We start from the raw sequence: 26,466 nt of genomic DNA, 5'->3' as shown, positions 1-26,466 counted from the left end.
CTGTACCTTTCCTTGAAATAAGGGTTGCACCGATTAACTGAGGGAAAACTCGCAGACTAGGGAACTAGTCTTTGAGGTGCATGACTCTGTTCTGGTGGTCTCATACCAGCTAGATTTTGAGAGTAGATGCACCCTCCCCTCCCCCTGTTTCTTTCAATGAAGGCTTCGTGTTCTAGGCAGGGGCTTGAATGGCTACTTGGCTGCAGTCAGTCATCCGTTGTAATAGTGTAAAGTCAGCAGTGTTTTGGAATTATATTGCATTCTCCTATTGTTGATCTTGGTCAGTGCTGAAAGTGATTAATTCATTGACTCTCCTGAATAAAGCATCAGTCAGCTCCTTGATTTGAGAACAGCAAACTTAGCGATATTGTAGATGCCCCCAGCACTAGCCTGGAAGGAGTTGGAAGCATAAAAATTGAGAAATGTTTTGATTTGACAGCCACAGAAAGTTCTATCCAGATTCCAGATGTTGGCAGGAGGCCTTGGTGTAGTAGATGTTACATCATGGTCACTATATCCCTGCTAAAATGTAGACTCCTAACATACTGATCTTTAGTCAATCCCAGGTAACTGGGCTGGGTATAGTACACCCAATAGCTAGCAGAGTGGCAGGTTTGAGCAGTGTGTCTTTGATGCTGGCTGACTGTTTTTGGCAGGATGTTCCTGCTTCTGTTCATCTGCCAAGTTTAAGCACTGCTATCCTCATTGTGCTATGTGTAAAGAACAGCTTTGTGTCCTAAATAGCTGTTTCCTGGAGACCTTGTTGACCCCAATCTAGCTATATGGATCTGAATTTGGCTCTCAGTACAAATTCTGTTCCTGAACCATCCATAATGACTGATGATTTGCACCCCCTTTGACAAGAAATGATGTCGCTATCAATATCCATAATTGGCCTTCTCGCATTGCATGCTTTAGCTCTTCCACTGCCAGCAACATGGATCAGACTCATTAACAAATGGGAACTATGCACCAAGCTTCACTCCTAATTTTGTTTCCCTCCCGATTACTGCCAGTGTAATTCTTTGCCCTAGCAGCACAACCAGGGATAATACCACATTAATCCCGGTTATCCAGACAGTTCTTCACACATATGTATGATATAGCTGTGCATTGCAAGAATTTTGTTTAAAATATTTGACTCATAAGCCTGGTCATGTAGTACAACAAAATGGTCCAATAAAACTGCAACCTTCCTATCTTCAGGCAGTAGTTTTTCAAAAGGGTCAGAATGATGTGTCCTGTATACAGTTCCTTCTTTAGATAGCAGCAATTGCTGTGAGATGTAATTGCCTGTTAACCTGCAGATCACATCCTCCATATACATTCCATTGGACATTTACTCTCCTGAAGGATCAACAAGGAAATTTGAACAAAAATATGCATGGATTTGTGAAAGGTAGGTCATTAACGTGGTGGAGAGGGGAGTGTCTGGCTAGATTTTTTTATTGGGTAAAGGGTATCACGGGATTATGGAGCAAAGCAGATTAAATAAAGTTGAGGTACGGATAAGCCATCCTCCAATTGAATGGCAGAACAGGCTCGAGGGGCTGAATGTCCTATCCCTGTTCCTCTATGAGGAATACGAATTGTGTTAAAAGAATACAGAAGGTAACATTTCCTATCCCAGGGCTGGCTGACCCGATAAATTCAGAGCAAAGTGACTGGCTCATGTAAATAGCTGAGCATGTAATTTTGAAAATCTCCACACAGGAACGTGTAATGGTAGAATGACCTTTGTATTGGATAGGAAATGGATGGCTGGTTGAGGAATGGCATGTGGTAATGAATTCTGCCTAGAGACCTTTTGCTTTGGTTTAGAGCATTCTAACTCTGGGTACTTGTATAAAACATCAAGAAAATCAATGAGTTGGTTTCTTTGATATCTTCCAAGTCATGCATACACATCACATGTCATCATTTTAAGCTGACAATGTTTTAACTAGCTTGTACACATTTCACAAGAAAAAAAAAACAATTTTTCCACTAAGAATGGAGATTTTCCATATCGATCAATTGGAGGTTAAAACTGAAGGCTTTTTAATTAAGCAATCTGAGATTGGTGACTAGGATGAACCGATCAAAATCAATCAGATGTTAATTTACAATATTTATCTGTCTCATTTCTCCCACTGTATTGGTTGTGGTTGAATTTCAGGTAGATGGTTTCCGATAGTCACAGTTAACAATGTATTTATTTAATGTTTACTCCCCAAAGAAACTATAGGTAATAATAAAGCTGCTCCAATGCTACTTTTAATCACCTTTTTTAAATTTCCTCAAATGAAGTTTCAGTAGCATGCTTAGCCCTTGCCTTATGAAGCTTTATTTTCTTCAAGGCTACTTACTGCCAATTGCATTTCTCCTTTGACGCTGTGTGAGTCAGAGGTGGCACTGTTGCAAAGAGAGGGCATTGAAGGAAAGACAGACTTGCATTTATCTAGCATCTTTCACGACCTCAGGATGTCTCAAAATGCTTTTGAAGCGTAATCTGTGTTGTAATGTAGGAAACATGACCGACAATTTGCACACAGCAAGCTCCCACAAGCAGCAATGTGATAATGATCAGATAATCTGTTTTTGTGATGTTGATTGAGGAACAAATATTGGCCAGGACACCGGGGATAACTCCCCTGTCCTTCTTCCAGTCTAGCTCCTGGCTGTGTCCTGTCACCTTGAACACTGCTTTCAGTTTGCTAAAACACTTATGGTGTTTGTTGCCATGCTGTGGAGAGTCTGCTGACTGCCAGTGTCAGAACTGTGACCATCGATAGGGAAATTTAAGGAGCGACAATAGTCAATAACAATATATTGTTAACCCCAGTTTAGAGGCTGTCAGATGTGCCTGAGAGCGAGGTTGAACTCTCCATATCTTTTGTAAAAAGAAGTCTAGCTTCCTTCCATGGGCCTGTGCTCCCTGAGTACCTTCACGGGCCCTGGCTGCCAGGAGGAATTTTCTTTCCACTCGTTGCTGACCATTGAATACAGGATGTCTGCTGAACATACGGCCCTTGCATTCAGCATTCAAACAGCACAAATGATGGTAGCTGTGTTTTCCCTTTTCCATCTAGTTAATACATACCCCTCTCCATAATTGGGTGGACTTATTCCATGCCAATGGCACTGACCCTGTGAGATCTAGTGGAGGTGCACAGAGGCGGAGACATAGGGAGCACATCCTCAAACTTTTTCATCCCTATCCGCCCCGAAACTAGCAACAAAAATAAATCAAATAAGGGGGTAATGCAGGGGCAAAGAGAGCAAATGCATTTTCAAATTTTGAAATATGCAGCAGATTAATCCGTACCTAAAAGAGGAAAAGGCAGATTAATGATACGAATGACCCGCATCAGAACTAATTAAAGGTTTTGTTTTGAAGCCATTTTGAAGAAACTGTTTATAAAGTAGCTAATTCAGAAAACACTCAATCCAGGTAATCTACCCAACCCCTGATCCAGCCTGTGAGCTGCTATGTAATCCAGTATAGGGACAGATGAGAGAGTGAGCCAATGTTGTGTGTGAATGTCGAATGCACTACTGGCTGGGATTATTGTAGGTCTATCCACACAGGTGCAGAATTTGAATGGGCCGTGCAGCAATTTAAAGGGACCATGCACAAAAATAAATTGGAGGGAACATTGCACCCAACTGTCAAAAATCAAAACTTTCAGGAGAGAATGTCCCAGACAAAATGCTCCACTGCCCCCCGCCCCTCCCATATTAATATAAATGTTTCAGGACTCCATCCCCCATCATTGGTTTCCAGACTCCATCACGGCTGTAAACTGTGCTTTTATCTCACGTTTTTTTCAGTGTAAGTTACAACAAACATATGTTCCCACTGAATTTTCAGTGGGAACACTGTGTTCACATTTCATAAGACCTATATTCAAGGCTGTTTTTCTAACTCTAGGCTTTTTGACCAGGTTTTGTGAGATTTTCTGGAATGCATGTGTAATTAGTGAATATTGAGAAAATGAAATTCATGCAAATGGTCAGATTCTTATGGAAGCTAAAAACTGGGCAAGATTTGGATGTATAGAAAATATTATGAGAAAGATCTGTTGGGTTAGGTTTCAAAACAGTTTTAACCCCTTAGATTTACACAAAAGGATACTGGGTGTCTAGAGGCTGAATCTGACACACACAATAGGCACAGCGAGCAGTCTTTCCTGTTGATGTCCCAAACTGGCAGGATGTCCCCATTTGGGGGAGAATGAACTGAAGCCAAAGTGCCAGAAAGTTGAAGAACCAGGAAATGAATTGGTGTCAACCTTGTGAGTACTGTTCCAAATCTATCCAAGAAAGAAGGACTTACATTTATATAGCGCCTTTCACAACCACCAGACATCCCAAAGCACGTTAAAGCCAATGAAGTACTTTTGAAGTGTAGTTACTTGTAATGTAGGAAATGCAACAGTCAATTTGTGCACAGCAAGCTCTCACAAACAGAAATGTGATAATGACCAGATAATCTGTTTTTGTTATGTTGTTTGAGGGATAAATATTGGCCAGGACTCCCTGCTCTTCTTCAAAATAGCGCCGTACGACCTTTTACATCCACCTGAGGGGAGACGGGGCCTCAGTTTAACGTCTCATCCGAAAGACAGCACCTCCGTGTCAACCTAGATTCTTGTGCTCAAGTCCCTGGAGTGGGATTTAAGAAGGGAGCAAAAAAGGAATGCACTTGTTACTTTATAAACCAACCCAATTCTTTTCCATTTGAAATGATAAGCTCCTTTACACTGAAGCAGATTAAGAGTTCTTAGCTGGAAATTCCCAGTCGCAGAAGTAGAAAAGTTAAGAAGGATGATGGATTTTTTTTTTAATTTAATATTTTAAAACATTCATAAAAATGTTAATTGACTGAAATTTTACATAGTTGAGTATGTTAAAGTGAAAAATTTCAATGTCAGAGACCGTTATCAACTATCTGAATGAAAGAACACTCAACTTAAAATTAAATTACTACCAGATCTATAATTAAGGGTAAAATGTACTTATCTGAGAGAATAGATAACTCGGATATTCATCTCTTACAAAAATGTATCTGTCCAGACACTCGGATATTTTTGCATTTATTTCACATCACAAAAGAGCATTAGGTATCTCTTGCACCCAATTATTTTGTCACTTGGAATACCTGCCTATATTAAAAATCTTATCTAAAAACAGACAATGCTGGGAAACACTAAGTTATCAGGCAGTATCTGTGGAGAGAGAAACCGAATTAACAGCCTGGATTTTGCAGACAGTACGCCGCCATACATTCTTTGGAATCCACCGCATGTTTGAGATTTCGAGAACTTGCGGTCTGTCAATGTACTCGTTGACAGGCCATCCGCGCAGCCCACGAAAAAACAATTGCTGGCGCAGAGTTGAGCTATTTGCCCACTGACTGGCCAGCAGTTGGTATGGAAATATTATGGTTGATGCAAACAGGCTGAGGGCCTGTTTGCATCAGTATAAGGGGCTACCTCAGGCATGTATTTTAATCTCGGAAATCATAGACATACACTATCAAATTAATTTTTCATTGTTTCTGCAAATATATGAGTTTTAATGATGTCTCAAATTATTTTTTTTAAACATTTTTTAGTAAAGTTGATGGAATAAAGCTAATTAGAAATTAAATTCCGTTCCTGTAATTTGTAATTAAATCTGATTCCAGGATTCCCTTTGATGTGTATGGAGAAAGAACACTCAGCTCAAAGTAAAGTGTGATCTTAGTCTTTTATTGCAGGTCTCCAGAGTGCGCCTCCAACCTGTGAAGCCTCCTTAAATATCTGTGCTCCCAAGGGATTATGGGATCCCTTGGGACTCCAGGGGATGAGCCCTCTGGTGGCTGTACAGAGTAAATACAAGACCACATATATAACACCCTTCAGAAATGATTAAAATCTAATTCTGTTTTGTGATTGGAGGACCAGATCCACGTTATCCCAGGTACACTTCTGCACAGGCTGTGTCCCTGGGATCCGCGGGCCGTTATGCTGCCCTCTGCCTCGCAACGTCAGACTGCAAGTTTTCGCTGCCATCGGGTCGGTGCATGTTCCTTTCGCACGTCGGAGCCGCACCTTGGAGGTACGCCTCCGACCGCAACTTTTGGCCCGTTGTTTCAGATCCATGGCCTTTCATCAGAACTGGACAATGTTGGAGATCAACAGTGTCTAAGCAAGTAAAGGTCCGACTTTCCTTTGTTTAGTCCATAAAGAGCAGTGCAGTGTCTGCTGGGAATTTCCTGCAGGGCCGGGGGGGAGGCGGTTATCTTGATCGGTTATAGAGTCATTACGACACAGAAGGAGACCATTTGGCCCATCGAGCCCATAGTTGTATATTTGGTGGAAGCCCATTCATACGTCTATTCCTGGTGGTAGTCTTATAAACGAATGAAAATTTTCTGAATCCAATCTAGAATGACCTAGTTTGAGGTAGCGTTTACAAATTGACCAGTAACTACAGATTATATTCTAGCCTGGCAGTATCTGATTTGCACTGTGTAGCTGCCAATCAAATTCTCGGGCCTGGAGAGATTTCAGTATGTGCACGCTGATAGGCTTACAGTGGTAAATTTTGAATATCGTAAAACTGCCCAAAGAAGTGTCTTGCTCTCAAAACGCTAAAAAAAAAAAGCACAATTTATTAAGTGCTTAGATGGTCACTTCATAAACTTGGTTTAACACATCAGTGAAGTTATACTCCGTACACTATCAAATCCAAGTCATTGAGATTGCTTTCTTTCGATGGTTTTTACATTGTTCCTGTCCTGAATCCTAATTCCAGAGTCATATTGTCACTTTTACATTATTGGGAAGTGGGAAACGTCTTCACAGCAACACACAGGTGACGGTATAACTGCATTCTGAGGGGGGAAAAATTTGGGGCATTTGTGCCTCCCATCAGCGCTAACGGGGCGCAAACAACATTTCACACGAGCGTGGCACCGATGAGCACTCCCGGGAACCTCTGCGGGAGTTTTGCGGCGGTGGTAACCGGTAGTGCCACTGTGCCGGTGCTGACAACGCAGCGACCCATTTTCTCCGCAGAGCAAAAACTCGGTAGTGCCCCCTAAAGCTGCGCCAGGCGATGCCAGCGTAGTGCGATACTAATCGCTTCCGCTCCACCAGGCAAGTGGAGCGTGATATTTTGCGTTCCACTTGTTCTTGGGGGGCCATCAGCCAAATTATGGTCGTGGAGCGAGACTTCCGGGACTTGCGTAGGAAGTCCCACTTCGCAGGCGCTATGCAATTTCCCCCGCTGAGTCTTTTAATTACATATTTCCAAGGCAATCATTTGAAGAATTTAAAAAAAAAAATCTGGGCACTTCAGCTGTAAGCTGTCCTGATTAACAATTTGTGTTTTCTGATGTAAATGTTATTTGTAGATTTTCCATCCCTTACAGCCTCATTTTGAATATCTGTATCACACCTCATATACAACCAGCTCCTTTACAATGAACGTCCTCATGTAGTTATCATTATACAAAGGGTCTCGCCATAGTAAACAACAGATTGAAAGGTATCTATTGTCTGCTGTGTGAGCATATCCAGCCAGTGAACAATATTATGGTGCCACAATGTGATAATGTCCTTACTTGCCCAGCCCAGATTTTGAGTTCGCTTTCTGTTGAAACGTTTTCTTTTGTTCTAACTGCAGTTAATCTCTGATGCTGCTCATAAATATTGCTATTTTCACGTACATGTTCTACCCATCAAAGGATCATTCAGGTCTTGGTCAGACAGTAACACAAACATTCTAATGATGACTCATCGTTGTCTAGCTCAAAGATGATATCAGTGAATGACCCCAATACCTGAAGCTGTCCACTTTGGTCGGAACTATATGTCATACTGTCTGTTTCATTAAGATAGATTCCTGATGATGGAGCACATAATAAAGTTAAGGTTGCAGATCGCTGACGTTCCTGAACTTTTAGCTCGAAGCTTCAGAGGGTCGCTCTCAGTAATATTTTATTCTTAGACAAGTACCCTTTGAACCCAGTCACAGTGACTCATTAAAACAACGCCAATGTAAAAAAAAAGTCAATTTTGGAAGTTAACAAACGTGCAAGTTCCAAAAGACATTCAGTATTCAAAATGGTTAACCTGCACAAATGTCACTCTTTTATTGGTGTATATAATAGTCTCTCTTTAATGCATGTTTCTCTCAATTTGTTGCAGCTAATACTGAAGTTGGAGGATTATGGTGTTGCTGCTGCCTATGTGCCTGTATGGACCAGCACTGGAGGCAAGCAACGGAAAAAAGAAGAAAGAAGCGATAAACAAAGAGTAAGGAAACAATCCCTGCCTTCTACAGAAAGAACCCGGCATGTCTGTCCAGCCTACCAACCAATGCCAACTATTTGTAACAACAAACCTGAGTTTGAAAAAAGTATAACCATGGATGTTTAGAACTTTGTGCAACGCCGTTTAGATGCACTTTATGTTTTAGACTACTTTGTTTTCTGTTTATACTTGCAGTATAGTACACATTGTGATGTGTAAATGCATGCTGTAAAGGGCTTGGAGAAAGGGAATATATAATATAACGGGCAAAGGGTTAAATACCATGTGTGTGTTAATCTGTATTGCTCTGCAGCTGGTTCATTAAGAAAAATCAATATTCACCAAATGAAAATGTCTTGCTGCCACTTTGGGGAGAGACGAGAAGAGCAGTTTAAGTATTGTTGTATTTACTGTTTGAGGATTTTGGAATGGGGGAAGAGCTATAGAAAACGACCCCGCTTTATTGAAAGGCCTATTATGAAAAGTATTACCTTTCCGTACTAATTTCTTACAGCCTCAGTCACATCACTGTTACAAATGATTACATTTATCAAACCAGCCTGCAGATACCTTCCCACCTGTTGGGCATACCAACACATGCATTCCTTTCATTAGTGGTATGCTATTGAACTTTTTGTTCCAGTTTTATTTTTCTTCCACAGTATTCTATCCCAAAAGGACTTTGAAAACAAAAATGGAAATACTGTATACACAGACCTGGTTTTGTTCACTAAACAGATGCAGCAGTTTGATGGGCAACTGCTCCGTTTACACAGAAGAAGCAAGTGTATTTCGATGGGTCATAGTTAAGAAAGAGACTTGGCAAATAATAAGCTGGAAAGATTCTGCAGCCAGCGTTATAAATTGGATCCTTTTGCTGCACTATTGGATTGATAATGTACATGGTAAAATGCTGCATAGAAAAGAGTAATGCATTCAATTTTTGTGTTGGTAATAATATAAGACAGTTCTTTATAATAGGATGATCTGCTGTCCCACACTGGTGTACCAATGCAACTTGTATACATTTGCGGCTGCTGTTTTTCATGTTATTTCTTGATGAAGCCACTGCACACTTTGCAGATTTGGCTCTTTTGTGAATTCTCAAAACACTGTAGTGGAGCCAAAGCATTATTTGTTGTATAAAGTAGCTGCCAGTATTATTATCCTGGAGAGACCGAGTGCAATTCTTTACCCTGCATCTTATTTCTTTGTATTGGAACTAGAAGATACTTGCTTACCTTTCACTCTCCTGGAATCGGTAAATACAAACATGCAGCTCCAGGCATTGAACCGTTTGATACATTTAAGATGGAATAAAGTCAGTTACCGGATGGCAACTGTTAAATCCATTACTGGCCAAGAATGAATCTGAATTGGATAATTTGTTTTTTAATATGCATAATCTGTAGACATCTGAAAATAATCTTGGTTTATGTTTAAATCTGCTCTTAGACTTTAAAAAGAAATTCAATCATGGGTGTCGCTGGCAGGGCCAGCATTTATTGCCCATCCCTAATTGCCCTTGAGAAGGTGAAGGTGAGCAGCCTTCTTGAACCGCTGCCATCCGTGTGATGAAAGTGCTCCCACAGAGCTGTTAGAGAAAGAGTTCCAGGATTTTGATCCAGCGACGATGAAGGAATGGCGATATATTTCCAAGTCAGGATGGTGTATGACTTGGAGGGGAACTTGCAGGTGATGGTGTTCCCACGAGCCTGCTGCCCTTGTCCTTCTAGGAGGTCGTGGGTTTGGAAGAACAATTTGACTTCCTGAATTTGATGTCAGACATAAGGGAACCAAACCAAGCATTGTGCTTCTGGCCCAGTGGAGACATTAGGAAACAAGCGGTGGTTCTTGACAAATGGGACAGTTGGTATTGAAACTTGGGTTGAAATCATGTTGTGCGATATTTCTAACCAATTAACACCTTTTGTTAAAATAGCTGATACATGAATTTCATACAAAACACAGACATTTATTACTAACTTCGCACAGTACTATTCCAATCTTCACGCAGCAAAGCAATACCTAAGAATCTTGGTACATCTTTGTACACCCTCCAATTTTCCTTTACATTACATCCAAAAAAATAGGTGATAAACCCAGAAAAATCCACCCCATTTAGGCGAGAGATAACAAAAGTGTGGATGAGGGTTTGAGCAGCAATGACCTCAGGGGGTACTGAAGTTTCATGTTCAGCCATGAACTCATTGAATGGCGGTGCAGGCTAGAAGGGCTGAATGGCCTATTCCTGCACCTATTTTCTATGTTTCTATGACCTGCATGGTTGGGTAGCCCCATCTGAGGATATGTGGATCATCATGTATGGAAAGGGGCTAGGAAAGGTACTTCAAACAAAGTTCATCTCACCCCTTTCAGCAACTAGGGCTGGGACATCATAGGTGAAATAGCAGACAGCAGTTGATGTTGCAACAAGGAACATTCACACATAAACGTGCACTGTACATATTGTCCTGAGAGTATAACAGCATTGGTAGCCCATAAGATCAGCCATTACAATATCACATAGTTGCATTTTAAGAAGCTAGCCTGGCCAATGGAGGACATCTGGCAGAAGTTCACATTCTATTTGAAGTCAAGTGAGGGGTCACTTTGCAATTCATTCAGATGCTGCAAACAAGCCCTCAGTCTTCCGATTCTCCCAGAGAATCGCAATATTCAGCTGTTGTATCTCATAAACAAGAGGTCCTAGCTTCAAATCACAATACTGCCTATATCAGAAATAAGTGTGTTCACTACAAAATGTGGCTCTTTCCTTTTGGACACATTTAAAGATGTCCGCTCCTGTATGCATCCGCCTATATTTACGCACGTTAAAATCCTCCTGCCATATCACAGCCCAGCTGCATAACTGGTCACAAGTCTAAAGGTAACGCGAGAGATTTTCCCCATATTCCTTGATTACCTTAATGCCCAAAAATCTATCGATTTCAGTCTTGAATATACTCAATGACTGAACCTCCACAGCCCTCTGGTGTAAAGCATGCCAACGATTCACAACCCTCTGAGTGAAGACATTTCTCCTCATCTCAGTCCGAAATGACCAGCCCCTTAACCTGAGACTATGAGCTCCCCACCCTCTTGTTCTACACACTCCAGCCAGAGGAAACAATCTCCCAGCATCGACCCTGACAAGCCCTCTAAGAATTTTATACATTTCAATGAGATCACCTCTCATTCGTCTAAACTTCAAAGAATATAGACCCATTCTACTTAATTTACCTTGCAAAACAAATAGTATGTTGGAGCACAAGTCATTCTCCTCCAGGAATGTTGCTGCAATACAACATAGAGAGGTCAGCCATTGGTTGCCTTAATATCCCAGTGATACATGAATGAATTATCACATTTGCATAATGCCTTATATCTCTCAGAAATATCCCAAAGTACTTGTCATATGATGAAGTACTTTTCGAAGTTTAGTCACTGGTGCTACTTAAGCAAATGCAACGTTTATTTTACACACAGCAAGGTCCCATGAACAGCAAAGAGAAGAAAATTTAATGTAATTCAAATTGCAAATAATTACTAAGAACTGTCGTTAATGTATAACTTTGGTTAGTATTGAAAGTACTGGCAGGGTCCATGATTGGCAATGTCAGGTAAATCGTGCATAAACCCAGTTTATGCATTAAAATTAAATGAATCAGTAGCAGCTGTAAGTAAATAATTAACTGGGATGCCATAGTGCACACAGGCAAAATTACTTATTGGATGAGGAGCCTGTCAATATTTTATCACCTCCAGTTAAGATTGTCATTCTGAAGACATTGCACTTTGTTCACAATAGGTACTGTTGATTGCTTCATTTGAATGAGGACACTGGCTGCATTTTAATGATGCATCATAGTATTTAAATTGGTTTACCTGTTGAATAATAATACTGGCTTTTTATTTTTTCGCACTGGGTGTGGGATTGTTGATGCATCATAATTAAAACATTATCTTTTGAATGTTCCATTATCTTTGCATTTTTAAAAATAGATGCATACTTCCTTTCCAATACCTTTACCTGTCAGTTTGGCTCTATATTAGCACTCTTGACTCTTGGTCTAAAGGTCAGGGGCTAAGTCCCACTGCAGGCTTTGAGTGCATAATCTAGGCTGCCACTTCAGTGCAGTAATGTGTTATCAGAAAGAAAAATAAATGAAAGAACTTGCATTTATATAGCGCCCTTTCTAACCTGAGGATGCCTACAGCCAATGAAGTGCTTTTGGAGTGTAGTTACTGTTGTAATGTAAGAAATGCAGTGGTCAATTTGCGCACAGCAAAGTCCCACTGCAATGTAGCACTGGGATATTGAGGCAAACAGATTGACTGATCATGTATCTCATTGCTTTGGGAGTCTTGTGTCAGGCATGCGAACAATGTGGCCTGCCCAGTGAAGCTGATCAAGTGTGGTCAGTGCTTCAATGCTGGGGATGTTGGCCTGCCGAGGACGCTGATGTTGGTGCGTCTGTCCTCCCAGGGGATTTGTAGGATCGTGTGGAGATATCGTTAGTGGTATCTCTCCAGCGACTTGAGGTGTCTGCTGTACATGGTCCATGTCTCTGAGCCATACAGGAGGGCGGGTATTACTACAGCCCTGTAGACCATGAGCTTGGTGGCAGTTTTGAGGGCAAACGAGCCAAAGGTGGGCAGAGGAAACGTTACAAGGACACCCACAAAGCCTCCCTGAGAAAGTGCAACATCCTCACTAACACCTGGGAGTTCCTGGCCAAAGACCGCCCTAAGTGGAGGAAGAGCTTCCAGGAGGGTGCAGCGGAAAGAAACTGCGGCAAATCAGTCCCACCCATCCCTTCCCTCAACGACTATCTGCCCCACCTGTGACAGAGTCTGTGATTCTCATATTGGACTGTTCACTTATTTTAAGAGTGAAAGCAAGTCCTTCTCGATTCCGAGGGACCGTGCCTATGATGATGATGATGATGATCTCAGTGCTGTTTGTGAAACCTTGCCTTGAGCAAATTGGCTGCCATTTTTGCTGATATAACATCAGAGACTACAGAAGGAATTCATTGCTATGAAGCACTCTGCGACGTCCTGATGATGTGAAAGATGCTATATAAATGCAAGTTGCTTCTCTTTTCTATTACGAATCACTACATTATGGTTTTACAATAGACTTTGGTACATATTTCAAATAAATATTCAACTGTATATATTAAACATTCAGGTCTCATATGAAGCTTAATCAGTAATCACAATGCTTATGATATTAGATTTTCTAGGGGTAGAGTTTCTGCTTTGGGCGCAGTTGGCGATGCGGGTGCAAATTGCGCGCAAAATTGCACCCGTTTTGATAAGTGCTTTTTTTCCTCATGTTTCTGCTCAAACACATTTGCATATTGCCAAATGCAAACTCTGCCATGAAACAGCACAATCGGGCAGCATTTTAGATCATAATTTTTTTTTAAATTTTGCTTTAAAAGTATTCCTTGATATATTTAAGAGTGGTAACTAGGTGCAGTTTGATTAAAATGGCTGAAAATGGGTTTATTACAAAAACCATTTTAATCACAATGTCAACCTGTGAGTAACCCGGTTTTAAATGACTGAAACTGACTTTTAAAAAATATACAGAACCATTTGCTAGTTATATAGAAGTACAATAATCAGTTTCTTAGTAAATGTAAAAAATTATATTCAAAAGCTTTTAAAACATTCCTATTAGTGTCCTTGCGCCCAAAAGAACCAGCTTAATTTTTTAGAGCCTGCAAACGAGGGCAATTAGCAGAAATTCCCAATGGTGATGAATTTACCCTGGGGGCGTGGCCAGTTTGTGGGCGGGGCTGGCTTCTAGCGCAATGTTTTTTAAACTAATGCAGAAGATTGCGGAAACTAGAGATGCGCTGAATGTAATTTGAGCTTAAAATTCCACAATCTTTTGCTGATTTAAGGCAAATTGCGCAAAAAAAAACAGCGCAACTGAGCAGAAACTCTAGCCCATCTGTGTATTTTGATTAAATGCGCAGAAATGATACCATTTTTTAGAAATTTCTAATGCTGGCATTGTTAAGTACAATTGTCAGCAAGTAAAAGACATAGGGGGTGAATTCCTATATTTATTCATTTTTCCAGAGCTTCTTCGGTTGAAGTTACGGTGAATGAGTGGGAGAGCTTGCAGAAATTCACCTCCATAATTCAGAATTTCCGATTTACATCCGAGGCCTAAAGTGATGTTCAATGAGTACCAGAAGGCCTCCTTCTCAGTAAACCGTGTTCTCTCTGCCCATCAATCTGTAAACACTGACTAATTATTTCAAAATGATAAAGTACAATGTAACCTTTTGAACATGAAGTATTCCACTAGAGTTCACTTTCTCTTTAAGTATTAGCCAAAATACTGGATACATCTACGGAATGCATTTCTGTGAGTATTGAAGTTGAGTCTTTCATGTCAATTAGGAGAGGATTTAACATGATGAGGAAAAATATTAAAGGAGACAGGGTAATGAGATTCATCATCGGCAGTCTCTTGGAGTCGAGGAAGACTTACTTCCACTCCTAAAGTGAGTTCTTTGGTGGCTGAACAGTCCAACACAAGAGCCACAGACCCTGTCACAGGTGGGACAGATATTCGTCGGGGGAAGGGGGGGGGGGTGGGACTGATTTGCCGCACGCTTCTTCCGCTGCCTGCGCCTGACCTCTTCACGCTCGCAGCGTTGAGATTCGAAGAGCTCAACACACTCCCGGATACACTTTCTCCACCTAGGGCCGTCTTTGGCCAGGGTCTCCCAGGTGTCAGTGGTGATGTTGCACTTCACCAGGGAGGCTTTGAGGGTGTCCTTATAACGTTTCCGCTGCCCACCTTTGGCTCATTTGCCATGAAGGAGCTCCGCGTAGAGCGATTGCTTGGATTAGAGTAGATAGCTCTGATTGTGGCTAGCATTGCCATAGGCACAATGGGCTAAATGGCCTGCTGTGCTGACATCTCTATGAGTCTGAATATAATTGAACTTGCATTTATATAACACCTTTTATGCCCCCAGGGTGTCCCAAACGTGCTTCACAGCCAATGCAGTAATTGCAACACACTTAGTGTTCCAAAAAAAGGTGAAACAACCAAGCCATTAAATCATTAAACAGTAATAGCAACAGGATGGGTCGACAAGAACAAGGATCCTCTCGCCTCTATGGAATTGGAGCAAGTTTAAAAGGGAATTGGATGGCTATTTGAAAGAGAAAGTAATAGAGGTATGAGAGATAAAGTAGTAGCTATAATTTTCAACATTACGATCAGGCAGAGCGACCATAATAGCTTCGTCTCATCTTGTACATTCCTAAGTTCTATATATTACACTACAAATGCAACGTTTTAAACTTCATAGGAAACTTCTTCTTGAAACTGTCAGTTGTGAATTTGCAGTAATTAAGGTTTCACCTCAATCATTTATAAAATGTTCATTGTTGACTATTCAATTCTGCTCCTTAGAAGATAGAAAATAATAAATAGTCACATCCAAAACTCAATGTGACTGGACTTGGCACAAAAGTCCCTGAATATCAGGTTTATATGGCTGCTTGTTGCTCACCTTCCATGGAGTTTCTCTGGTCCACCTATATCTTTCTGAGGGCTGAATATGGATTGCAGAATCCAGCAAAACCCACAGGATATTTATATTTGAATTAAGTAGCTTGGTCCCTCTCTTGGATACTTATTGCAGACATAACAGGCCAGATTCCATTCGCTCAGCTTGCACGTGACCATAGACTTTCCATGGGGTTTTGCACAGCAAGTTCCTGTCAACGGGACATCCAATCGTTGTGGCACCCTGGGATCTGGGATCTGTGCGAACAGGGTAGCAACTGTTTAGTTCCTTAACCAATCAGATTGAAGAATCATTAATGAGCACTGCAGAGTACGAACCAGGAAGTTTAAAATTGAATAGTGAATTCAATCTCAAATCAGGTACAGAAAGTGAAATAAAGTGCAGAAAATTGGGGTCGGAGGCTTCCTTTGTACAAATGCTCTGACCCGAAAAATATTTACAAAACTACCTGTTGGTCCCAGAGGAACGTAATATTCCAGTCTGAGGCCTTCATTCGCTGCGCAGTGTACGGGGATCTGTCTTCCATGTACAAACGCATCTGCTGGAATCATGTGGGCCTGGACCACCAATCACTGTCTAGTATTCGCATTGATAAAAATGGGAACTTTGTTTGTATGGGCTCCCATTACTATCAATGAGAATAACCCCCTATAACAAGAAACACAGTACAATAAATTTAAAAAAACACCTCACATATTTAAAATTAATTGAAATTAAATTATTTAGAAAAAAACATTTGGAATTAAAAAAAAATTGTTTAAATAGGGTTATAAACATAAACTTACCTTAATGGACAGGGTTTTTAATATAAAAAATGAATGATTAAAGTGTTACACTGGTAGAAGTAAGCTATATGCCTGCTTTTACCAGGCATAAAAGTTTGAAGGACATTCACTGGGTATGAGTTGGGCAAATAGCCCAATCTCTGCCACACGGATGTCCTTCTCCTGGGATGCATAGAATCTCTCGTAGAAATTTTGACAGATAGGAAAAGCCGGTTTTCGGCACATGCGCATTGCGCCACAAGAACTGGCTTTTGCGAGGCCTCGCCAGGTCCATACGCACTTACATAAGAACATAAGAATTAGGAACAGGAGTAGACCATCTAGCCCCTTGAGCCTGCTCTGCCATTCAACAAGATCAAGGCTGATCTGGCCGTGGACTCAGCTCCACTTACCCGCCCGCTCCCCATAACCCTTAATTCCCTTATTGGTTAAAAATCTATCTATCTGTGACTTGAATACATTCAATGAGCTAGCCTCAACTGCTTCCTTGGGCAGAGAATTCCACAGATTCACAACCCTCTGGGAGAAGAAATTCCTTCTCAACTTGGTTTTAAATTGGCTCCCCCGTATTTTGAGGCTGTGCCCCCTAGTTCTAGTCTCCCCGACCAGTGGAAACAACCCCTCTGCCTCTATCTTGTCTGTCCCTTTTATTATTTTAAATGTTTCTATAAGATCACCCCCCATCCTTCTGAACTCCAACGAGTAAAGACCCAGTCTACTCAATCTATCATCATAAGGTAACCCCCTCATCTCCGGAATCAGCCTAGTGAATCGTCTCTGTACCCCCTCCAAAGCTAGTATATCCTTCCTTAAGTAAGGTGACCAAAACTGCACGCAGTACTCCAGGTGCAGCCTCACCAATACCCTGTACAGTTGCAGCAGGACCTCCCTGCTTTTGTACTCCATCCCTCTTGCAATGAAGGCCAACATTCCATTCGCCTTCCTGATTACCTGCTGCACCTGCAAACTAACTTTTTGGGATTCATGCACAAGGACCCCCAGGTCTCTCTGCACCACAACATGTTGTAATTTCTCCCCATTCAAATAATATTCCCTTTTACTGTTTTTTGTTCCCCAAGGTGGATGACCTCACATTTTCCGACATTATATTCCATCTGCCAAACCTTAGCCCATTTGCTTAACCTATCTAAATCTCTTTGCAGCCTCTCTGTGTCCTCTACACAACCCGCTTTCCCACTAATCTTTGTGTCATCTGCAAATTTTGTTACACTACACTCCGTCCCCTCTTCCAGGTCATCTATGTATATTGTAAACAGTTGTGGTCCCAGCACCGATCCCTGTGGCACACCACTAACCACCGATTTCCAACCCGAAAAGGACCCATTTATCCCGACTCTCTGCTTTCTGTTAGCCAGCCAATTCTCGATCCATACTAATACATTTCCTCTGACTCCGCGTACCTTTATCTTCTGCAGTAACCTTTTGTGTGGCATCTTATCGAATGCCTTTTGAAAATCTAAATACACCACATCCATCATTACACCTCTATCCACCATGCTCATTATATCCTCAAAGAATTCCAGTAAATTAGTTAAACATGATTTCTCCTTCATGAATCCATGCTGTGTCTGCTTGATTGCACTATTCCTATCTAGATGTCCCGCTATTTCTTCCTTAATGATAGTTTCAAGCATTTTCCCCACTACAGATGTTAAATTAACCGGCCTATAGTTACCTGCCTTTTGTCTGCCCCCTTTTTTAAACAGAGGCGTTACATTAGCTGCTTTACAATCCGCTGGTACCTCCCCAGAGTCCAGAGAATTTTGGTAGATTATAACGAATGCATCTGCTATAACTTCCGCCATCTCTTTTAATACCCTGGTATGCATTTCATCAGGAGCAGGGGACTTGTCTACCTTGAGTCCCATTAGCCTGTCCAGCACTATCCCCCTAGTGATAGTAATTGTCTCAAGGTCCTCCCTTCCCACATTCCTGTGACCAGCAATGTTTGGCATGGTTTTTGTGTCTTCCACTGTGAAGACCGAAGCAAAATAATTGTTTAATGTCTCAGCCATTTCCACATTTCCCATTATTAAATCCCCCTTCTCATCTTCTAAGAGACCAACATTTACTTTAGTCACTCTTTTCCGTTTTATATATCTGTAAAAGCTTTTACTATCCGTTTTTATGTTTTGCGCAAGTTTACCTTCGTAATCCATCTTTCCTTTCTTTATTGCTTTCTTAGTCATTCTTTGCTGTCATTTAAAATGTTCCCAATCTTCTATTTTCCCACTAACCTTGGCTACCTTATACACATTGGTTTTTAATTTGATACTCTCCTTTATTTCCTTGGTTATCCACGGCTGGTTTTCCCTTCTCTTACCGCCCTTCTTTTTCACTGGAATATATTTTTGTTGAGCACTCTGAAAGAGCTCCTTAAAAGTCCTCCACTGTTCCTCAATTGTGCCACCGTTTAGTCTGTGTTTCCAGTCTACTTTAGCCAACTCTGCCCTCATTCCACTCTAGTCCCCTTTGTTTAAGCATAGTACGCTCGTTTGAGAGACTACTTCCTCATCCTCAATCTGTATTACAAATTCAACCATACTGTGATCACTCATTCCGAGAGGATCTTTTACTTGGAGATCGTTTATTATTCCTGTCTCATTACACAGGACCAGATGTAAGATAGCTTGCTCCCTTGTAGGTTCTGTAACATACTGTTCTAAGAAACAATCCCGTATGCATTCTATGAATTCCTCCTCCAGGCTACCCCGTGCGATTTGATTTGACCTATCGATATGTAGGTTAAAATCCCCCATGATTACTGCCATTCCTTTTTCACATGCCTCCATTATTCCCTTGATTATTGCCCGCCCCACCGTGAAGTTATTATTTGGGGGCCTATAAACTACGCCCACCAGTGACTTTTTCCTCTTACTATCTCTAATCTCCACCCACAATGATTCAACATTTTGTTCATTAGAGCCAATATCATCTCTCACAACTGCCCTGATATCATCCTTTATTAACAGAGCTACCCCACCTCCTTTCCCTTCTTGTCTATCTTTCCGAATCGTCAGATACCTCTGTATGTTTAATTCCCAGTCTTGGCCACTTCATACGCACCCGTCGAGGCTGCAATTTTCGGCCCATTGAGAGGGAAATAAAGACTGGATTAAGAAAGAGAGATAAGACACAGAAAGAAAGTTAGTAAAAATTACATTTTAACATTTTTTAAACTTCTGCAATAATAACTAAAAACTGAAGGAATGAGACTCCACACGTTAAAAATAATTTTCAGTGTCGGAGAGATTGTTTGGCAGTAATTTAGACTTATCATGCCATTAAAAGGGTACTTACACCGGAATGACTTGACTTAGCTTTTTGTTTAGTCTATTTTAGTCACGTTTAGTTTATACAAGTACTTTAAGACATTCAATATATCTGAATGGGGACCAAGATCGCGAGATAACTTTTTTGCGAAGCTTACGGTGGCGCAATAAATCTCGGACAGCAACTTTCAAATCCTTGTATTGAGCTGCACATCTGCACTCGCTGGAAGTTGCTGTTTGATTTGCGCATAAAAAGCAGTGAGCGCTATTAGCCTCGCTGTTATTTTCACAGAAAAATCAAGCCCAACGTCTCTTCTGGAGCTATCGTGTATCAAAACAAGTTGGACCATTTTCTGAGTGAACCTGGTTTTTAACTGTCCTGTGACAAAAGAAGCCAGTAACATAGTAAATCAGACAAAAATGCTGTCATATTAATGCTCTTGACTAACAAGTCACGTATCTTTGTTACTCTAGGAGTGATAAATAGGGATGACAGGGTGTTTCCTCTTTCCATCCCACCCAAAACACTTGAAGAAGCTTTAATCCTAGTAGCTTCTTTTAAACATTGTTCTCCCAATCTGGCCATTTATTGCACACACCATCAGTTTTCTACCTATTAAAAGCCTGTACATTCTGTTCTCTGTTTTGGCAGAATTTGCAACATCCCTGTCAAAAGTACTTTAACCGTCTCCACTTTATCTAAAAGCATTTCTAGGTCTCTATCAAAAAAAAATGTTTTAATGGAGGACTGTGGATTTAATTAGATAGATAATGGTGTAACTCTATCGGGTGGATAGGATTACAAAGGCAGTTAAAATGCCTCGAGTGACTTAGCCGGGGATATCCAGCCTGCTTCGCTTCGGTCCCAATTTTTACCTGATCTTCTGAACAGGTGGCAAAGACGCCCGCCTTAAGCCAGTGGGGTTCTTTTTAAATATGCAGATGGGGGTCCAATGCCATCTGGCCTGAGAGGGGAGGCCTCGGGGGCTTTTCCGCCAGGTGATAACAGCGGGAAGTGAATCCATGACCAGAAGAGGCCATTTAAGATAGCTTTTAAAAACATATTTCTTTATGGAGGCAGGCGTGCTCCTTCAGGGCTTGGAAGAAAAGGTTTAGTCCTCCCCTGCCCCTGGCTGTCCTCTTCCCTGCGGCATGACTCACAAAACCCCAACCCCTTGCGATTGACCTTGCCAGCGAACCTTCCTTTCGTGCATCAATGAATAACAATGTCAATGTTGTAAAGGTTACCTACAGAAGACTTTTGGTGGACAATGGCTTTTAGGTAGCTGCGACTCTTGTCAGTGTGAGTCAGCTATATTTTATTTAATTATATGTGTAAAGGCCATCAAAAAAATTAATCTTGAACTGGTGTGATTAATATTTCACCATTTTCAATAACCCACACATACAAGTTTCTTCACAGATTTTTGCCAGTGTTGAAAATATTCAAAAAGGAAATGCACTTCACACAGGAATAGTCATCAAGTCACAGTGTTACCTTAATGTTTAATTAAATCTTCCCGCAAGAGAACCTTCATAAGCTGTTCAGCAATTGAATTCATAGAAAAGGCTCAACATAGAAATGAGAACTAAACATGTACTGAAAGTGCAATATTAAGCAGTGCTCCAACATAACCACTGCCTGATATGAACCGATAAATCAGCTAGTGCTGTCAAAAATAATTGATCCAAACCTGGGTATCCCTATCTCAAACTGGAATGAAAATTCAATTTGAACTCATTCGCTGTATAGTACTGTTGAAAGATCATATCCTACACTTATTGATTCTGATCTTTTAGAGAAAAAATGTTCAGCTCTAATTACTGGGGAAACTTGATTACCCAAATTCCCATTATTCACAGTTTTAATTATATTTTAAAAATTGCAGGAGTCCAAATTTCGGGGAAGAAAACCAAATATATATATAAGTGAGGGAGAAGGTTGCAACACATCTCCAAACACATTGAAAACTCCTATGTCACCTGGATGAATAACATGAACCCTCTCTGTCCCCAACCTCACAAAGCTTTGTGGGTTATTCTGTCAATGGTAAGGCACTGTGACCGACTCCCCATTCATAGAACTGCGATCACCTCCAACAGCCCAAGCACGTAAAGTTATATCCATGCCCGGCAACTGAGCTGACGAAACTTGTCTCCCGGTTACTGCCTGCTTCAATTTACCATTTCAACAATGCCCCCACTGCTTAAAATGTACAGATGTACAGCCTTGGGGGCAGGGAAGTCCAGTACTACAAATTATTTTTTTTTAAGTTTGTGATATTTCAGTTTCTACCTTAATCTCATTTGTATGCCCCAATCTTTATTCTGTTTTCTGTAAAATGATTAAAAAGTGAATGATAAGACCTGCTTTTTACTTCCTGGTTTGCTGTCTGAGAATTCTTCAATATGACTCAGCCTGCATGATGACATCACTGTTGTTGGACGCCAGAGATACCCTATAGATGGCCATCACTTCGCCACTGACTGCAAAATTCGAGCCATTGATTAACACTGTTTGATCCGTTGTTCATCCAAGGTCCCAGATTCCCTGTTTCCCTTGCTGCACTGTTATCAGCTTGCACTTCCAGCAACTTTGTGGGCAAAAAATTAACTCCATTAACAGATAATAAGGATTTTTTTTCTATCATCCAGTATTATTGCTGTTGTAAATTCATTGAATGCATAAATGATATCATTTATTAATTCCAAAATGTAATGTTTCAACTTAAGGATTCAATTAATGAAACTGAAACCGACCAAAGAACCCGGCAATACCTGTTGAAATGAACATTAAAAAAATTACAATTCACAAAAATTATCATTTTCTTTCCATTTTCATTGTTTTTCTTCCGCCCAGCAATTGGCCCAATTGACAGTCACGTGGGAAAACCAGGAGCTAGAGGAGGCCGCAACCGAGGACCCTTGAGGTTGGTCCCCGGCAATTAGGAGTGCTGGGAGGTGAGGGGGAAGGTCGGCACTTGGAGCTTGTGGGGTGGGGGGAGGGGAGGTCGGCCGTGATCATGATATTGAGAAAGAGGTGGTTGGAGGGAGGGGTGGGGGAAGAGAGGCCATAGTGGGAGGTCAATGATTGGGGCTCAGGGTGAGGGGTGTAGAGAGGCCATTGTGTTGGAGTGGGGCATGTGTGGGATTGGCCTCGATCGGCTGAGGGGAGGCCGCAGCCTTCCTTCAGCACTCTGGCTCCTCCGTGCCCACAACTACTGCTGTAAAAGGTACTTAGCTTGTGGAGCCGACAGCTTTCGCCTCCCCTTTCACTGCTGGATTTCCCAAGGCGTGGGAAACCCGTGCGGCAACTGTAAAAAGTAAATTGGGCTCCCAGTTGCACTGTGGAAACCTGATTTAAATATGTTAATGAAATGTCCCACTTCTGACATTACAAAACCCATCGCCGTAAAAACGACAACAAGCGCGAACACGGTGGGCTGGAGCTGCATTCCTTGTTTTTTCATTTTAAATCCTCTACCACCTGACAGTGGGGGATGGGGAGGTTTACTATCGAGGCCAAAGGGTCTCCATGTAACACCTTGGGAATGAGTTCTCCCCAGGCTTCATGGCAAGGACTATCAGAGCCAGAGTCTAATTTGTGACTACACTTATGTGAAGTAAATTTTCTGTTTTATATCTGGAAAATTTACTCAATATCTGTTAAGAACATATACTTCATTTATAATAAAAATCTCTCCTTCATTTGTTTTACCATGGATACATCAAATGATGCAACTGCGAATATTCAAAGGACGCTAAGAGAGATTTTGACCAAAGTACACGTGACTTTATCCTATTGCAACCTAAAAGATCCCAGTTCTATCCCCTGCTTCTCGTGTAATATCCTCAGAATGAATGTTGATAAGCTAGGCTTCCTCGTTGATGTTTTAATGTATAGACTACTAGTAGTTTTTGATACAAGCTTCTATTGTGGCTGTCAATTATTTTCAGATGGCTTCAAAATGATGCGTGGTATCAAAAATAAATTCAATACTTTGGAAAGTTGTCATGTCACCATTATAAAATAAGGGTTTTATGCACAGTGCGCTACCATTCTCATTTAACATTTTCCGCAAAGACAATTTACTTTATTAATGGATATCCTGGCATCTTGCATACTTCCTGCTGATCAAGCAACAATGTCACAAATTCTTACTCCTTAATATTATTCATATGTAGCTCTGGTGTACAGCCAAGATAATTCATAACGTTCTGCTGCCTTCCAAGTCCAGCACTTTTACTACTCCAAGCAGGCGAGGCATTCTGCAATATTGTATGAATGCAGTGCAAATTAGATTTGGATGTAATGAGACAAAATGTACAGCACTTTCCAGTAGTAGGCTATGCACCAGCCCATTTCTTCAGAACCAAAAATGAAAGCAGCCATCATATTAAGGAAAAGAGCTTGTTGCAAAATACTTCTTAGACTTCTTCGCCAGAACCTCAAAACCCGCAACCTCCATCACCTAGAAGGACAAAGGCAGCAGGTACAAGGGAACACCATCACCTGCAAGTTCCCCTCACACCATCCTGATTTGGAAATATATCGCTGTCCCTTCACCTTCACTGGGCCAAGATCGTGGAACCCCCACCTTACAGTAATGTGGGAGCACCTTCACCACACAGACTGGCGGCTCCCCACCACCTTCTCAAGGGCAATTAGGGATGGGCAATAAATGCTGCCCTTGTCAGCAATGCCCACAGCCCATGTACGAATAAATAAATAATTTCAATTTAATTAATAATTAAAATCTTACAGGAATGAGATGCATGTAAGATTTCACAAGTTTAATCAACAACAACTTTCACTTCTTATAGCATTTTTCATAAAACAAACCATTCCGATGCACTTTAGGCGAGGTCAGGGGACCCGAGCAGCATCAGGGAGGGAATTAGGGAGGTAGTTTCCTTGGGCTTTTTATACCTTCCCTACTCTACTCTACAGTCACTTCATTGGAAGAACCTCTCTCACCATCGACAGATTGCTTCTGTCAACTCTCCTTGACCTGCCATCTCTTCCATTAGCATGGGTACTGTTTATACTGTATCACCTTAGTCCTCAGAATTTGACCATGATGATTCCCAACACCAGCAGCACCAAGTCCTGTTCCCTCTGATGAGGACTCTCCACTGCTGTCTCTGTCTCCACCATCTGTTATTGCTCGGTTGGGATTTGGGACACACCAGGTGACAACATTACTCTATCTCACGAGACAAGGAGTGCCTTTCTGCATTGATACTGGGTGCGCTTATGTCTGGTGATGGTGCACCATCATAGGCTGGAGGCTTCTCGGAGGGGTCGTCTTCCTCTTGCTCCTGGACAGTGGTGGGGGCACTTGCTGGGCCTGTGGGAGAGTAAAGAGATGAGTGAGATATGCCATATGAAGAATGGGTGCACATACCATTATACACATGATGACCATTCAATGGCTGCTGACATCAGCCCCCATATGAGTGACTGATCTATGCCATGTAGTTGTACGATATATAATTCTGTCACCAGGTTGCTGAGATGTCCCCCTCTCTCCGTCTCCCACCTCCAGCTGCTCGGCGACTCCCGCCAGCTCTAAGGCAGCCTCCTCTGTTGTTGTGAGGGTGGCCATTGATAGGGTTCCACCACCAGTTCACTCCCTTTCCCTCTTAATGTGGGCTCTCTTTTCCTGCAAAGAGAGAAAGAAGAGAAGGATGTGTGAGAGAAATGGAGTGAGTGTAAGAAACGGATGAGTTACATCTGCAAAGAGTGACTATGATGGAGTGGGGTCGCAATTCCAAGTGGCCTGCTTGTGTATTGTTAGTTGGCATGATTGCACTAGGATGAGGGTATGTGTGTGAGGGGTGGTTAGTCAGATGGGAATGGGATAATGTAGATAGAGACAGGGATGGATGGAGGTGCAAGGTATGATGGTGTGAGTTATCATCATAGGCAGTCTCGAATCGAGGATGACTTGCTTCCACGTCAAGAAGTTCATAGGTGTTTCAATGAAAGATCTAAAATTCCAGATCCCAAACTAAATCTTGAAGGGTGGAAGATGCCTGTGCGTGGATTTTTTTATCGTGTGGTAGCCGTTACACACCAGCCACCACACGGGCTTGGCAGAGCTTGGTCTTGCAAGGATTAACCAAGACGACTGGAGACCAGCTCTGCTGCACAGACCTCGTGCGCACACATATCGCAGTGTGGGCTGACCCGTGCTGCCCATGGGCCCTCGCAATTCCTGGGCCCTGAACTCACGCCTCTCCTGGGTCCCGATCATGTCCCTCTACAATCTCTCGCCCCGACTTCGCTGCTCCTGCTGTATCTGCCCACGCTCCAATCACTGACCTGGACCTTGGTGACGTCCCTTTTCACTGCTGTTGCTCTCCTGGTCCAGCATGTGCTGCTCCCTGGAGTAGTATGCCTCCACGCCGCTCCTTCCGCTCCGCGGCCTGCTCCGATGATGATCACAGGCCGGGAGCTGCTCAGCCTGCTGGGCCAGGCCTCTACGCTGCTCCTTCCACTCCCCGGCCTGCTCCAATGGTGCTC

General features: G+C 41.8%; 1 protein-coding gene across 2 annotated transcripts in view; it reads left to right on the top strand.

Annotated features, from left to right (window-relative positions):
• Nucleotides 1-9,637, top strand: part of stk11 (serine/threonine kinase 11) — a 142,159-nt gene extending 132,522 nt beyond the window's left edge. The window contains exon 9 of one of the 2 annotated variants that reach the window (XM_070859724.1): nucleotides 8,181-9,637. In XM_070859724.1, the coding sequence (XP_070715825.1) occupies nucleotides 8,181-8,281 (101 nt within the window). In that variant the 3' untranslated portion in view covers nucleotides 8,282-9,637. The remainder of the gene's footprint in view (nucleotides 1-8,180) is intronic. The other variant, XM_070859723.1, reaches the window with a different exon arrangement.
• The last annotated feature ends 16,829 nt before the right edge of the window (nucleotides 9,638-26,466 follow it).

This window comes from Pristiophorus japonicus, chromosome 18, assembly GCF_044704955.1.
Source record: "Pristiophorus japonicus isolate sPriJap1 chromosome 18, sPriJap1.hap1, whole genome shotgun sequence".
Taxonomy (NCBI): Eukaryota; Metazoa; Chordata; class Chondrichthyes; family Pristiophoridae; genus Pristiophorus; species Pristiophorus japonicus.
This window is presented reverse-complemented; position numbering and strand designations above follow the sequence as displayed.